At 44.9% G+C, this 15,630-nt stretch overlaps 1 protein-coding gene across 1 annotated transcript in view; it reads right to left on the bottom strand.

Moving 5' to 3' along the window:
• The window catches only part of R3HDML (R3H domain containing like), an 84,654-nt gene extending 72,274 nt beyond the window's left edge, over positions 1-12,380 (bottom strand). The window contains exon 1 of the mRNA XM_088476750.1: positions 12,120-12,380. Within this exon, the coding sequence (XP_088332876.1) occupies positions 12,120-12,380 (261 nt within the window). The remainder of the gene's footprint in view (positions 1-12,119) is intronic.
• Between the last annotated feature and the right edge of the window lie 3,250 nt (positions 12,381-15,630).

Below are 15,630 nucleotides of genomic sequence, written 5' to 3'. Positions count from 1 at the left end.
TGCTGGGACTGATGTGATTGTCAGGTTGTACAGTATGTTTGGCCGATGATTGGTGTTGCAACTGACCAAAGGGAGCGTGCATCGCTGGTCGTTTCCGACATAAAAGTACACATGTAATTGCAACCAAGGTAAACCAGGACACATACGCCTGTCAGGCAGGACTGGCAACAGGCGGGGACACCCATACCGGGCCCTGAGGATCAGGGCCAGAAAAAATGGGGCAGCAGCACCTATTAAAACTTTTGAAATAGCTGCTGTGCTGTTACAGCAGCCGTCAAGCCGAAGCCCTGCCCACTGACACCCTTCCCCCTCCTTCCAAGTCAAACACCAAGTCACACTATGATACGCAGAGGCCGGTGGTCCTCCTCCATGACCTGCATCCCCCTGCACCCAGCTCCAGCACCACACCCCTCCTGCTTCCTTCCTGTTCCTCTCCTCTCGCATCAGCTTTCTCCCATGTTGTTCAACTTCTCTCGCGCGGCACCCCTGCTCCCCCACATGCCACCATGACTCTCCCACCCCCCTTCGAAGCAACCCTAAATCCCCCACCCTCCCCCCGCCCTACCCCCCTGCCCTCCTTGCAGCACCCGATCCCCCCCTTGTTGCACCCTTGAACCCCGCACCCTACCCTCACACTCCAACTCCTCCTCCTTAGTGGTCAAGGTGAAGAGCGTAGGGACAAAGCCAAGTGTCATGACTGTCCACAGCCTCATTATGAAGGTAAGTGATTGTTCAACATTTTAATTATTGGGGTCCGAATGGAACCTGATAATTTAATGTTCCTCGACGACGCGAGCGTTGGATCAATTCATCATTGCTTTGGTGTGGAGACAGCTGATCCAAAAATCATCTGTCACCATGAGTTTTTTCGCTGCTCCTTTCGAGCAGTGAATCTCTTTACAACTCCTTTCGGAGCAGTGAGACAAGTGCGCATGCATGACCTACAGGTCACGCATGAGCACAACAGCCGCGGCAGAAGGAGCTGGACAGGGGCAGAGGGATCCGAAAGGATCCCTTTTCGTGACTTGGCAAATGATGGCAAATGCTCCCGCAATCAAGCTCCAAAAATATTGTATTTTCGGAGCTTGATGAATTCTGTCCCTATACTAGTGTATGGGGACAGTGGGCCATTTTGCAAGAGGAAGATATCTGTGATACTAGTGTATGGGGACAGTGGGCCATTCCGGGAGAGAAAGGTAAGCAGGAGATATCTGTGATACTAGTGTATGGGGACAGTGGGCCATTCCAGGAGAGAAAGGTAAACAGGAGATATCTGTGATACTAGTGTATGGGGACAGTGGGCCATTCCAGGAGAGAAAGGTAAGCAGGAGATATCTGTGATACTAGTGTATGGGGACAGTGGGCCATTCCAGGAGAGAAAGGTAATCTGTGATATCTCCTGCTTTACCCTTTTGATGAGTGCCCTGATAACTTAGGCCCTCATTCAGACCCACTCGCGAGCGGCTGTCTGCTCGCAAGTGGGTCGATGGTCTGCACTGCGCATGCGCACGACGGAGGGAGCTCCGTCGTGCACATGCGCGCGATGCGCCAAGCGAAGGATTTTCCTTCGCTCGGAGTGTCTCATCAAAGGGGGCGTGCTGTCGATGTTGACTGACAGCACGCCCCCTTTGGTGGGCGTGCCGGGGGCGTGCCTTCCAGACGGAGGCGTTCCCAAGGGAACGCCTACCGTCTGAAGCCGGCCCCACTGACATCACTAGTGATGTCAGTGGGAGTGATTTTGGCTCTGATAGAGCCAAAATCACTCCTGGCCTTGCGGTTGAAAACCTCAACCGCAGGCTGTTGCTCGCAGTGGCGATGGTCGCGATGGTCAAGACCATCGCGACCATCATCCTGCACGCTCGTATATGCTGTGGGTGGTGACCCACAGCTATACGAGCGTCCAGTAGGACGCTCCATATTATTGGAGGTGGGCCCTGATTCAGAGCGAGCGCTCTGGTCAGAAAAGTCCGGCTCTGAATCAGGGCCTTAATTTGTACAATTGCAGGTGAAAATTTTCATTTTCACCTGCTTTTGTAGAAATTAAGTGATGATAAATAGAGGAGTTCAGTGCTTCATTTATTTAAGTCGTCTATGAGTGCCGACTCTACATTGCAATATATACAGTCAGGTGCATAAATATTGGGACATTGACAGAATTTTCATATTTTGGCCTCTATTCACCACCACAATGGCTTTGATATGAAACAAACAAGATGTGCTTTAACTGCAGACTTTCAGATTTAATTTGAGGGTAATTACATCCAAATCAGGTGAACGGTGTAGGAATTACAACGGTTTCTATATATGCCTCCCACTTTTTAAGGTGCCAAAAGTAATGGGACAAACTAACAATCCTAAATCTAACTTTCACTTTTTAATATTTTGTTGCAAATACTTTGCAGGCAATTACAGCCTGCAGTCTGGAACACATAGACATCACCAGACGCTGGGTTTCATCCCTGGTGATGCTCTGCCAGGCCTCTACTGCAAATGTCTTCAGTTCCTGCTTGTTCTTGGGGCATTTTCCCTTCAGTTTTGTCTTCATCAAGTGAAATGCATGCTCAATCGGATTCAGGTCAGGGAATTTACTTGCCCATTGCATAACATTCCACTTTTTAGCCTTAAAAAACTCTTTGGTTGCTTTTGCAGTATGCTTCGGGTCATTGTCAATCTGCACTGTGAAGCGCCGTCCAATGAGTTCTGAAGCATTTGACTGAATATGAGCATATAATATTGCCCGAAACACTTCAGAATTAATTCTGCTGCTTTTGTCAGCAGTCACATCATCAATAAATACAAGGGAACCAGTTCCATTGGCAGCCATACATGCCTACGCCATGACACTACCACCACCATGCTTCACTGATGAGGTGGTATGTTTTGGATCATGAGCAGTTCCTTTCCTTCTCCATACTATTCTCTTCCCATCACTGTGGTACAAGTTGATCTTTGTCTCATCTGTCCATAGGATGTTGTTTCAGAACTGTAATGGCTTTTTTAGATGTTGTTTGGCAAACTCTAATCTGGTCTTCCTGTTTTTGAGGCTCACCAATGGTTTACATCTTGTGGTGAACCCTCTATATTCACTCTTGTGAAGTCTTCTCTTGATTGTTGACTTTGACACATATACACCTACCTCCTGGAGAGTGTTCTTGATTTGGCCAACTGTTGTGAAGGGGTTTTTCTTCACCATGGAAATAATTCTTCTGTCATCCACCACAGTTGTTTTCCGTGGTCTTCCGGGTCTTTTGGTGTTGCTGAGCTCTCCGATGCGTTCTTTCTTTTTAAGAATGTTCCAAACAGTTGATTTGGCCACACCTAGTGTTTTTGTTTTCTCTCTGATGGGTTTGTTTTGATTTTTCAGCCTAATGATGGCTTGCTTCACTGATAGTGACAGCTCTTTGGATCTCATATTGAGAGTCGACAGCAACTGATTCCAAATGCAAATGTCACACCTAGAATCAACTCCAGACCTTTTACCTGCTTAATTGATAATGAAATGACGAGAATAGCCCACACCTGTCCATGAAATAGCTTTTGAGTTGATAGTCCCATTACTTTTGGCCCCTTAAAAAGTGGGAGGCACATATAGAAACCGTTGTAATTCCTACACCGTTCACCTGATTTGGATGTAATTACCCTCAAATTAAATCTGAAAGTCTACACTTAGAGCACATCTTGTTTGTTTCATTTCAAAGCCATTGTGGTGGTGAATAGAGGCCAAAATATGAAAATTCTGTCAATGTCCCAATATTTATGCACCTGACTGTATATATTAAAAATGACAATAACATAGTCATGTTATTGTCATTTTTAATAAATATATACTGCAGTGTAGAGTCGGCACTCATAGACGACTTAGTAAATGAAGCACTGAACTCCTCTAGAATATATCAACGTTTCAGAACTATATTTGTCGTTCTTTCATCAGAATTAACCGAGGGGGAGGGGGGGAGAGGGTACCAATTACCAGGGCCTGGGCTTGTTGGAGATACCTGGCGGGGTTCAACGCCGCCTTCCCTCCCTCTTACCTGTCAGCAGCTCAGCACACACTGTGTAATGGGCTGCAGTGGGAGACCAGTGAGACTGCTGCTGCTGAGCAGCTGCACTCTACTCTCCAGCAGAGGATTTGTGCCGGGCTGTGGAGCTCACAGTGCCTCCCTTCCCAGCGCACGGCTCTGCAACTAGGGTTTATTTTCCTAAGAGGGTGTGGTCACGCCTCCCGCTATTATGCCACACCCCCATCAGTACAGGGGCCCTGGTCGGCTCTTAACAGCCCTGGAAATAACCTGCACTTTGTTTCATGTCAATCCTTCAAGTTAAAGCTGAGCAATAACAAAAACAACATTTATTGACATCATCAATGTAAGAGATAGGTTTGGCACAATGAGCGTGGCCAGTAAGGGGTGGGGGAAGAAGTGCTATGGACCCTCGTTCACTTAAATAGGATAGGCTACAAAGTAGTCTGCGCACTGACATTGGAGTGAGTGGCGGGTGAAGGCACTGCTGCCACCAGTCTGTGTAGCGCTGCTGGTCACATGGGCCACTCCAATGACAGGACTCCTATGCAAAGCAATACAATTAGAACACCTCAAACAAAAACAATGCTGGCAGAAGCGATTTCATCATGGGTGAAGCTGCGGCCAACAGCTAGTATAAATAAATCAATAGTGTTGATTTTATGAAGTTACAGTAAATTTTTCGCATTGCTTAATTGATATCTGAATTTAGACCACAATAATTAAGAATAGTTACATTTGATTTTTAAACAGTAATACCAGCTTTTGTATTTAATTTCTATTTTTATTTTGCATTTGTGTCTGTATTTATCATATTTTACATGACAAATGCGACTTTCACATTTATTAAAAACACTGTGTAGACACTGCATTACAGTATTACATTGTGCACAAATTTAGCAATGTGACTTTAGCATTCTGACACTGTCAAGTTGCATCTTTACGCTTTTGTTACTCCAGGCTTAAACCAGTGGCGTATCTAGAATGGGTGCAATGTGTGCAGCGCATGCGCAGTAGACTCCGAGAACAGTCTAGTGCCCAGAGTCTACTAAGGCTCCGATGGCTGGCCAGCCGCGTCAGTCGTCTGCTGGTCACTGGGGAGAGAGGAGGGGGCCCCACATGGGGAGTGTACACGGGCCCCCTCCTCTCTTAAGTCGGCCCTGAATTAAACCAAGCGCATATGTTACTGTTTTCTCCTGATGTAAATCTGGAGCACATTCCACGGTTACACAGCAGCTCAGCACACACCTCTTTATTTCTGGCTGCATTTAATATCTGCGTTTTTTATGTAAAACGTGTCCACTTCTACATGATTGTATTTTACTCACAATAACCACTAGATGTCGCCACATCATCACTAAGGAAACAAGACATCATTGCAACAGATTTTAGTGAAAAATAGCAAAGAATTGGTTATGGATATGGGGCGTAATTCAGAGGGGGATGCAGTTTAGATTCTGTTACAAATGACTGATGTTTTGTGGTCTGCATATGCGTCCGAGCTGCACTGCACATGTGCCACGATGGTCTTGCGACGCTGGTTGCAATATGAATGTGAATTAGGATGTAGTGATTGACAGACAACAACCGTTTGGGGAAGGTAACAGGGAAAAGAGACTAAAATGCGGACATGTTGCAACCATTTCGGGAGCGTGTCACACCCAGTGACTTCGGACGCCGTGTCACTGGCCCCAGCGTTTTACTTGCGACGGGCATTCTGAGTGGCCCAATAGTGCAACTAAAGTTCTTCCGATGCTGCATCTTCGGATATGAGAAGTCGTCAGGGGGCATTTTTTACAAAACAAGGTGGCTGGGATATTTGCATAACTTCATAGATCGGATGCCTAAGAAGATGCAGCACCACCGGCCTTTGCGTCCACCTGTGAATTAAGGCCCTCATTCAGACCCACTCGCGAGCGGCTGTCCGCTCGCAAGTGGGTCGATGGTCCCCACTGCGCATGCGCACGACAGAGGGAGCTCCGTCATGCGCATGCGCGAGACCCGACGAGCGAAGGACTTTCCTTTGCTCGGAGTGTCTCATCAAAGGGGGCGTGCTGTCGATGGTGACTGACAGCACGCCCGGGGGGGTGCCTGCCAGATGTAGGCGTTCCCAAGGGAACGCCTACCGTCTGAAGCCGGCCCCACTGACATCACTAGTGATGTCAGTGGGAGTGATTTTGGCTCTGATAGAGCCAAAATAACTCCTGGCCTTGCGGTTGAAAAACCCAACCGCAGGCTTTTGCTCGCAGTTTCGATGGTCGCGATGGTCAAGACCATCGCGACCATCATCCTGCACGCTCATATATGCTGTGGGTGGTGACCCACAGCTATACGAGCGTCCAGGAGGACGCTCCATATTAATGGAGGTGGGCCCTGATTCAGAGCGAGCGCTCTGGTCAGAGCGTCCGGCTCTGAATCAGGGCCTAAGCCCGCAGTTGACTTCTACATATGTATGTGTAATACTTCACCTCATGCTTGCCTATCTTATAATATTGGGTAAGAGAAGCAGGAGGGTGGTGACGGGGGCAAGGCCTGACGATTTGCATCACGGTATATTTGCCGCGATTGGCTAGAATTTACATAGGGGCAGGTCCAAATGACGTGATTCACGTAGAATCTTGTCACTAGGCCCCGCCCCCTATACGGAGACCCGTGCTCGGCGCGGACATTCTCCTCATTCTGCCCACTTCACTAGGAAGCATCGGAAGCATCCCGTGAAAACCAGAGGGTAGACATGTATGCTTCACCTGTCTGCATGAGGATTTCATACATCACTTTAGAACGATACTTTAGAAATTTTGGCAAGCTAAAGTTATAGTACAGTTCATACTTGCCTACCCTCCCGGAACGGCTGGCAGGCCCCCACAATTTGGGTGATGCTCCCGGCCTCCCGGAAAGGCATATATGTATGGGTGGCCGATGATGAGATTCGTGCTGAATCGATTGATTGTAGCCACACACCCGTGATTTACAATGCCGTTAATATTAACGGCATTATATAGCGGGGGACATTGCCATGGTTATGTGAACATTCCAGCACACCCCCCACATTGCATTCTGCCTGCCGCGCCACACCCCATCACTTCCCCCCCCGCTGTGCCGACCTGGCTTCCCACTTCCAGAGGGGGCAATCAGAATGTCGGCAAGTATGGTACAGTTTCAAAATAATCTGAGCATTGTTCATTTAGGGCCTGATTCAGAGGTGCAGGCAATTCGATCGTACTGCTGATGTTCACTTAGTTCAGCAATCATTTGCAACGGCGCATGACCGAAAAGTCCAGAAAAACCGCGCATGCTTTACATAAAGTGTATGTACAACGATGCCATTACGCTCAAGACAAACGGTATCAGAAATGGGGCGGCAGAGTGATGGACGTTCCTGGATGGTGACTGGGAGACGGCCTGTAGTGAACACCATAAAAATACATTCCATGGGCATGTTATACGAGTGTCATGGGCATGGCTGTGCAAGTGGCCGTGGTGCATGCGATGGTGGCATGTCAGGAATCACAGCAGTGCAGTGTTACAACGTGCAGAGACACTTAAAGTGGGGGTTTCAGGGCTTGCACATTCAGGTGCACAAAGGGAAGGCTGAAACTAGCATTATTATATATTATATTACAACCACCGCAACTCCGCAACAAGACACACCAGCGGACGCAACAGCTTCCACCTCTGAATCAGGTCCTTAGGACTTGATTCAGAGCTGTATGCCATTGCCACCGCAGCTATGAGCTGCTGTGCGAATGTATTCAAATGTCGCACCCGCAGGGATATGTATTGAGACACCCACCAGTGTCTTTGCAAATCCAAGCATCCGCGTATAAACTATAAAGACGCAGCATCAGTGACAGATCATATGATGTTAGCAGTCATGAAGAACTCTATGGTCGTGCAAAATGGCCTCAGGAAATGTTCCGGTGACACCCTCATTAGTAATTGTCCATTTTCAGTAGCCAGGGCTGTTGAGACACACACAGGGCCCGGGCATTGAGGGGGAATGGCCAAAAGCTGTAAGGTGCGGCCTCACACCCTCTGGAAAAAAAATCAATGTAAAACGCTACAAAGACGGATATTTGGGGAAAATTAAGCAGCTGGCCTACTGCAGACCTGGGCTTGGTTAATTAGGTCCCCCCCTTCCTTTCTTGGCACCACTGCCAGTAGCAGCTAGATGTAGCTTCAATCCCTTGGGACAGCACTTTAGGCTTGGGAAAATTCTGGATGATTAAGTATTCCTAGTCAACTTTTCAGGGAAGGTGAATGCAGGGGCGTAGAGAGCCCTGCTGGGCCCAGGTGAAGAGGGGGTTGTGGCCTAATTGTGAAAGGCGTGGCCACACCCCCTTGATAAAAAAAACCCCAAAACACAGTTCTGCAGCACCGCGCACTGGGGAGGGGGACGCTGTAAGCCCCTCAGCCTGGCTCAAAGCCAGGGGGGCGCGATCAGTGTGATCGCTCCCCCCCACAGGCATAGGAGACTGCTGTGGCTGCTACTCAGCAGCCACGAGCAGTCTCCCACTGCAGCTCAGCATACGCTGTGTGCTGGGCTGCTGTAAGGGAGGGGGGGGCAGCGGTGCCAGACCCGGGCCCCTCAGGAAGCCCAGGCCCGGGTAAATAGTACCCACTCCCCCCCTCTCGGTGCCCCTGGGTGAATGAATACTATTAAACATGTGCTGCAGCCATACAATGAAATCCCTTTTTCAGTATACTCTTACCCTAATAGAGTTGTGAACATTTTCTCACAGTTCCCAACACTAAGGGGCCTCTTTATCAAATTATATTTGTGGGATATTCCCTGAAAACAGCAGTTTTCAGAGTACATCAGCAAAGATTAAGTATTCCCCGATTGTTCCATGAAGGACCACGGCTCCCATAGATTTCTATGGGGGCTGCAAAGCTGTCAGATTTTCCAAGATACCCCGATAGGATAAAACCATCTCCAATTTTTAAAGAAATCCAGAGCCAAAACCAAACCAAAACACTTGAGGGTGATTTTGCCAAAACCAAAACACAACGATGATTTAGAACCAAAACCAAAACACGGAGGTCTGCACACATCTCTAGGTTACAGTCCAAAAGAATTGCATCATTATGATCAATAGTCATGTCATGTTGGAAGGTGTACTGCATTGGTGTCAAACTCGGGCCATCCAGCTGCAGTGGAACTACACATCCCAACATGCACTGCCACAGTTTTGCTCTTAGGGGATGCTAAAACTGTGGCAGGGCATTTTGGGATATGTGGTCCCACAGCAGCTAGATGGCCACGAGTTTGACATCCCTGGTGTAGTGCCAGATTCAGAATATACAATACTGTGCAAAAGTATTAGGCAGGTGTGGGAAAATGATGGAAAGTAAGAATGCTTTCAAAAATAAAAGTATTAGTTTATTTTTATCAATTAACAAAATGCAAAGTAAATGAAAAAAGAAATCCAAATCAAGTCAATATTTGGTGTGACCACCCTTTGCCTTCCAAACAGCATCAATTCTTCTAGGTACACTTGCACAAAGTCAGGGATTTTGTAGGATTAGTCAGGTATATGATTAACCAATCATACCAAACAGGTGAAAATGATCATCATTTTCATATGTAGGTTGAAACACAGTCATTAACCGAAATAGAAACAGCTGTGTAGGAAGCTTAAAACTGGTTGAGGAACAGCCAAACTTTGCTACAAAGGTGAGGTTGTGAAAGACTGTTTCATGTCACAGGTCATACACCATGGTAAGACTGCGCCCAGCAACAAGACACAATGTAGTTATACTGCATCAGCAAGGTAAGGTCTCTGCCAGGCAAAGATTTCAAAGCAGACTGGGGTTTCAAAATGTGCTGTAAAAGCTCTTTAGAAGAAGCACAAACGGGCAACATTGTAGACTGCAGACTCAATGGCTGGCCAAGGAAACTTAGTGCATCAGATCAAAGACACATCATGCTTATTTCCCTTCAAAATCGGAAGATGTCCAGCAGTGCCATCAGCTCAGAACTGGCAGAAACCAGTGGGACCCAGGTACACCCATCTACTGTTCGGATAAGTCTGTCCAGAAGTAGTCTTCATGGAAGAATTGCAGCCAAAAGCCATACCTTCGACGTGGAAACAAGGCCAAGCAACTCAACTATGCACAAAAACATAGAAACTGGGATGCAGAAAAATGGCAGCAGGTGCTCTGGACTGATGAGTCTAAAAAAGGAAGACAATTTGTTTGCTGAAGTGCTGGAGAGCGGTACAATAATGAATGTCTGCATGCAACAGTAAAGTATGGTGGAGATTCCATGCAAGTTTGGGGCTGCATTTCAGCAGATGGAGTTGGGCATTTGGTCAGGGTTAATGGTGTCCTCAATGCTGAGAAATACAGACAGGTACTTATCCATCATGCAATACCATCAGGGAGGCGTCTGACTAGCTCCAAATTTATTCTGAAGCAGGACAACGACCCCAAACATACAGCCAATGTCATTAAGAACTATCTTCAACATTAAGAAGAACAAGGAGTCCTGGAAGTGATCATATGGCCCCCACAGAGCCCTGATCTCAACATCGTCGAGTCTGTCTGGGATTACATGAAGAGATAGAAGGATTTGAGCAAGCCTACATCCATGGAAGATCTGTGGTTAGTTCTCCAAGATGTTTGGAACAACCTCCCTGCCGAGTTCCTTCAAAAACTGTGTGTAAGTGTACCTAGAAGAATTGATGCTGTTTTGAAGGCAAAGGATGGTCACACCAAATATTAATTTGATTTACATTTCTCTTTTGTTCATTCACTTTGTTAATTGATAAAAATTAATTAGTAACACTTGTATTTTTGAAAGCAATCTTACTTTGCAGCAATTTTTCCACACCAGTCTAAAACTTTTGCACAGTACTGTATGTTAGACAATCACAATGTTGACATGAGAATGTCCACGTGGCAGTATTAATGATATTGACCATGTCAATGCTATTGTTAGGGTTTAGGGACAGAAAGCATTCCAACAATGTGGACAGAGAACATTCTAATAAGGCCGACATAGTGGTTTTCTTATTCTGTCCCTAACCCTAAACCTAATGCACCAGGAAATATCGACATTCTGTCAATGTCGACATTTTACATGTAGACCTAGTGCCCTATATTCATTCCGGGGCTCTGTATGTTGGCAACAATAGGTACCCCGGGGGACCTAAAAGGTGTTAAAATAATGATAATACTTTCACTTCAGTGAGGGGATCACGCTCTGTGTTGGAAATGGAATACACACACATCTTTGAGGGGTAATGGGGGGGTTCTAATGGGGAAGCAGTAACAGAATAGGGCTAGCATGTTGGTTACTATTAGACTTCTGTCAAGTGCTGGACCACATTTTGGAATACTGATGATATATTCAAATCTAGGAATGCTACCGTATATTCTACGGGCAAAATTTACTAAGCGGTGGTTTGACAGCGGTTTCTATTCTATTCTAAACCCAGGCGGTTTGGTGGCGGTTTTGCAGTGGTTTCTAAATGATAGCCCTGTTCTATTCTATTCTAAAATGTGTTTTGACTGTGGTTTGGCTGCGGTTTTGCTATCTGCAGATTTACTAAGTTCAAAACCGCTGCAAAACTGCCATCAAAACACATTTTAGAATAGAACAGGGCTGTCATTTAGAAACCGCTGCAAAACCGCCACCAAACCCCCGGGGTTTAGAATAGAATAGAAACCGCCACCAAACCGCCAGGGTTTAGAATAGAATAGAAACCGCAGTCGAACCGCCGCTTAGTAAATTTTGCCCTACACATCTACACTGTTTAATAAATATCTAGATTGCACGGAAAGGTTCTGTATCTGCATCCCTGATGAAATAAGTGGTGTCTTTGTAGTTTCTGTAGTACAGGAAATCTGCTAGGCTCACATACAGTACATTACAGAAAAACAATGGCAAGCTCATCTGTGTGTATTATGTGCTGGAATGAAATGCAAGTGACTGCGAACTATATGTGAGTGTGTGGTGGTGATGGAACGAAGGGAGGAAACGACAACCTGAAAGCACATCACAGACAGTATACATTTAAAGTAAGTAGACTGGATGGTAAATATTCACACTACTGTCCATCTGCTGTGTTCCAGCCTGTACTCTGCTGTACTTACCATGTATTCCATATTAGCAGCTGGAGGAAACACTTTGGACCGCACCTGGTTGTGATAGTCCAACAAGGCACTCATGTCTCTGGAAGATATATAGCGTTTCCTCCTGTTTCTAGGAGTCCCGATGCCAAACATGAGATCACTTTCAGTGCTGTTGGAAGGATGCAGCAATTCAGTAGCGCTGGCCAGCACAAAGGAGCTAGACAGCTGTATAATCCACAGAAGCAAGCCAGGGAGGTACGGGTTGGTGTGTATCAATGTCATGTCTTTACTGTGGAAAGTCTGAGAGCTTCCAATTGTTCTTTCTTCTTTCAAAAACCCTTACCTAAAAATGTATTATCCAATTAATTAAATCTATTACATGCGCATCAGTCATTTTAAATTGTTTCATTATTCTTTACTTGTTTGCTAAACATGTAGTTAAGAAAATAACAATATATAAATATTCCATTTGTACAACAGCATTAAGCATTAGATTCAACCTAATATATGTGTTCAAAAGGTTTAGTGAAAGCATAAAACTAACATTCACAGTATTGTGCCATGCTCAAAAATGGATTACTAATAACTGTATGTAAAATATATTATTTTTAATTGACTCTATAATATTAATGATATGTAAAAATATAATCAAATAACTAATATATAATGAATCAATACAATAACAGTATATACATATATTATTATAGGAAATATTATCTCTCACTCCCAATAAATACTAGATTAGCACTAGATAAAAAAATTGCTGTGCTAGAAAAGAACATATATTCAGAATACAGTAGCAGAACACTATAAGTACAGCAGCAGAACACTATCTGGTCTTAGCTGAATATATATTCATAACTTTGTAAGTACATAGTAGAGTGATCTACATACCTGAGTCAGTGAGTAAGGAACAGCTGAGAAATGTTTGCAGCAGACTGAAGAAGTGACCTTTGCCAGCAACCTGCTCATCCACAAGAAGCAGAGAACTTTAACTGGGACAAATCCTACATGTCTTTGATGGCATCTGAAACTGAATCTGCATCTTAACTCTTCCCCCGGGGAATGTCTAGAAGTAGGAAAGAAGATGTGATAGGTGATCTAGTGCGTCACACACACACACACACACACACACACACAAAACAAGTCTCTGCTACAGTTGTAATCTGTGTGTAGTAGAGAGAGGACTGACATTCATTTGAAATGCAGTATTATTCCACCAGAATGAAGTTAAATCCTTTGTTGTACTCACTTCAAATTTTTTTTTATGACATTCGTATTTCCCCTTAAATGACCCTAATATCTTATTAAGCCAATTTTGATACAGTATATCCAAATATTCTCTAAATGAAAACAAAAGGATTTGTAAATATCTACGTAAGAAAACCTTGGCAGGCTGAATTGTCCCAGCTAGAATTTTTATAGATTATTTCACGGAAAGTACTTACAGATCAAACCCGCAGAAACCTACACATTCCATTTATTTATGTACTGATTATATGTTAAAGTCCAAATGAAAAGCAGAAGAATACACAGCTGTAGGTGTACTAAGCCTGGGAGAGAAACAATGTGGAGGGGCCCGGTGGGGGCCCGGGTCTGACGCCGCCCCCCCTCACTGAGCTGCAGTGGGAGACTGCTCGTGACTGCTGCGCAGCAGCCACAGCAGTCTCCTATGCCTGTGGGGGGGAGCGATCACACTGATTGCGCCTCTCCTAGCTTTGCGCCGGCCTGAGGGGGCTCAGAGCGCCCCCCTTGCCAACGCGCAGCGCCGCTTCCCGGTGCTGGAAATCTTTTATTTTTTTCGAAGGGGGCTTGGCCACACCTCCCACGATTAGGTCACGCCCCCTGTTATCCGGGCCCGCCGCGGCTCTTGGCGGGCCTGGCTGAAATACAACCAAGTGACGTGTACAATGATGCATCTTTGCTAATTATGCACACCCATAAAACTCAGTTTTGAAGGCCAGACACGCCTGCGTTCGCAGCACCACTCCCCTATTCACAAGCATCTTCCCCTGTCACCACCCACAAACGGCACTATCTGACACTCAAAGTAGCGTCCAGTCTGTGTACTACGAGCGCACGTTTCCTAGATACAGCTACTGGTTCACGCATGCGTACTTTGACGCATGCGCAAAAATGCGATAATCGCCCATAGCGTGCGTCTGCAGCTTAGCTAACGGGTCTGAATCGGGCCCATAGTCCCTAATAGCCATTGCAGTATGGTAAGACGTATTCCTTGTAATACCCATTTTCCTAATGAAGTCATAACATCAGATTCACCTTTAGTACAATATTGATACAAATATTATTTTCAAGAGTTTCCACATAATCATCATGTTATTTTACTTAATATATTCTATAAATTATAATGCTGCAGTACCAAATATAACCACCATATGGTGATGCAGTGTCATTGCTTCAAACCATATATTCACTGTACAAAATACCTTGTAGACCTCTTTTGTCACTAACATAGTTCCTATCCCATTTTGAATTTGTGACTGTTTACTAACATGAGACAACAGTAAAACTACTTGCTACTAACTGTTACCATTTTAACAATGGGCTAATGAGTTCTGGCTCATTGAATCCAATGAGATATCATACAAACAGAAAAATAAAGTATAAAAAGGAAGAAGGGAAGTTAGCTTTAATTTATATTTAGATTGTCCTGTTCAGAGCCGGCCCTACCCCATTTGGTGCCCTAGGCAAAATTTTAACTGGTGCCCCCTAACAACTTCCCATACCGAGCTGAACAGCCCCTCAGGAAAAGAACAGGCGCCGCTCCTCAGTAAGTGCTGTCGACGTTTTAAGACCCATCTGTCTTTTCATCAGGACATGTCCTGATAAAAAAACAAATGGGTCTTGAAACGTCAACAGCACCTGTGTGATTTGTGACAATATATCACTTTTTTACAACTACTGAGGAGTGCCGTCTGTTTTTTTCCTGGGGGCTGTTCAGCTCGGTATAGGAATTTGTTTATTATTCCTTACTTAGGAGGGCACCCACAAGATCACCAGTAAATGTATCCAAAGTGCCGGACTGAATGCAATAAATATATATATATATATATATATATATATATATATATATAGTCCTGCACGGACCGACACTCACCCAACAAATTTCAGCATCTCCGGTGCCCTCAGGGAAGGTATTAGATGCACGAGCAGTACAAACAGGCAGCGGCACTCGGAGATTTGATAGATGTAAAAAATGTATTAAATACACATATTATGACACCCCATAATGGGTGTCATAATATGTGTATTTAATACGTTTTTTATGACTATCAAATCTCTGAGTGCCACTGCCTGTTTGTACTGCTCGTGTGTATATATATATATATATATATATATATATATGTGTGTGTGTGTGTGTGTATATATATATATATATATATATATATATTATGAAAACTCAGCACTCACCATGTTTAAACACTCACAATAATGTATAAATAAATAATGGGGTTTTGGTTCATGGATTGATCCACGCTGCGGAGACCTGATCAGAAGGTAAGACACACTG

The sequence above is a fragment of the Taudactylus pleione genome, unplaced genomic scaffold, assembly GCF_031769625.1.
Source record: "Taudactylus pleione unplaced genomic scaffold, aTauple2 ptg000192l, whole genome shotgun sequence".
NCBI lineage: Eukaryota > Metazoa > Chordata > Amphibia > Anura > Myobatrachidae > Taudactylus > Taudactylus pleione.
The sequence above is the reverse complement of the archived record's forward strand: the minus strand, read 5'-3'. Positions and strand labels throughout refer to the sequence as shown.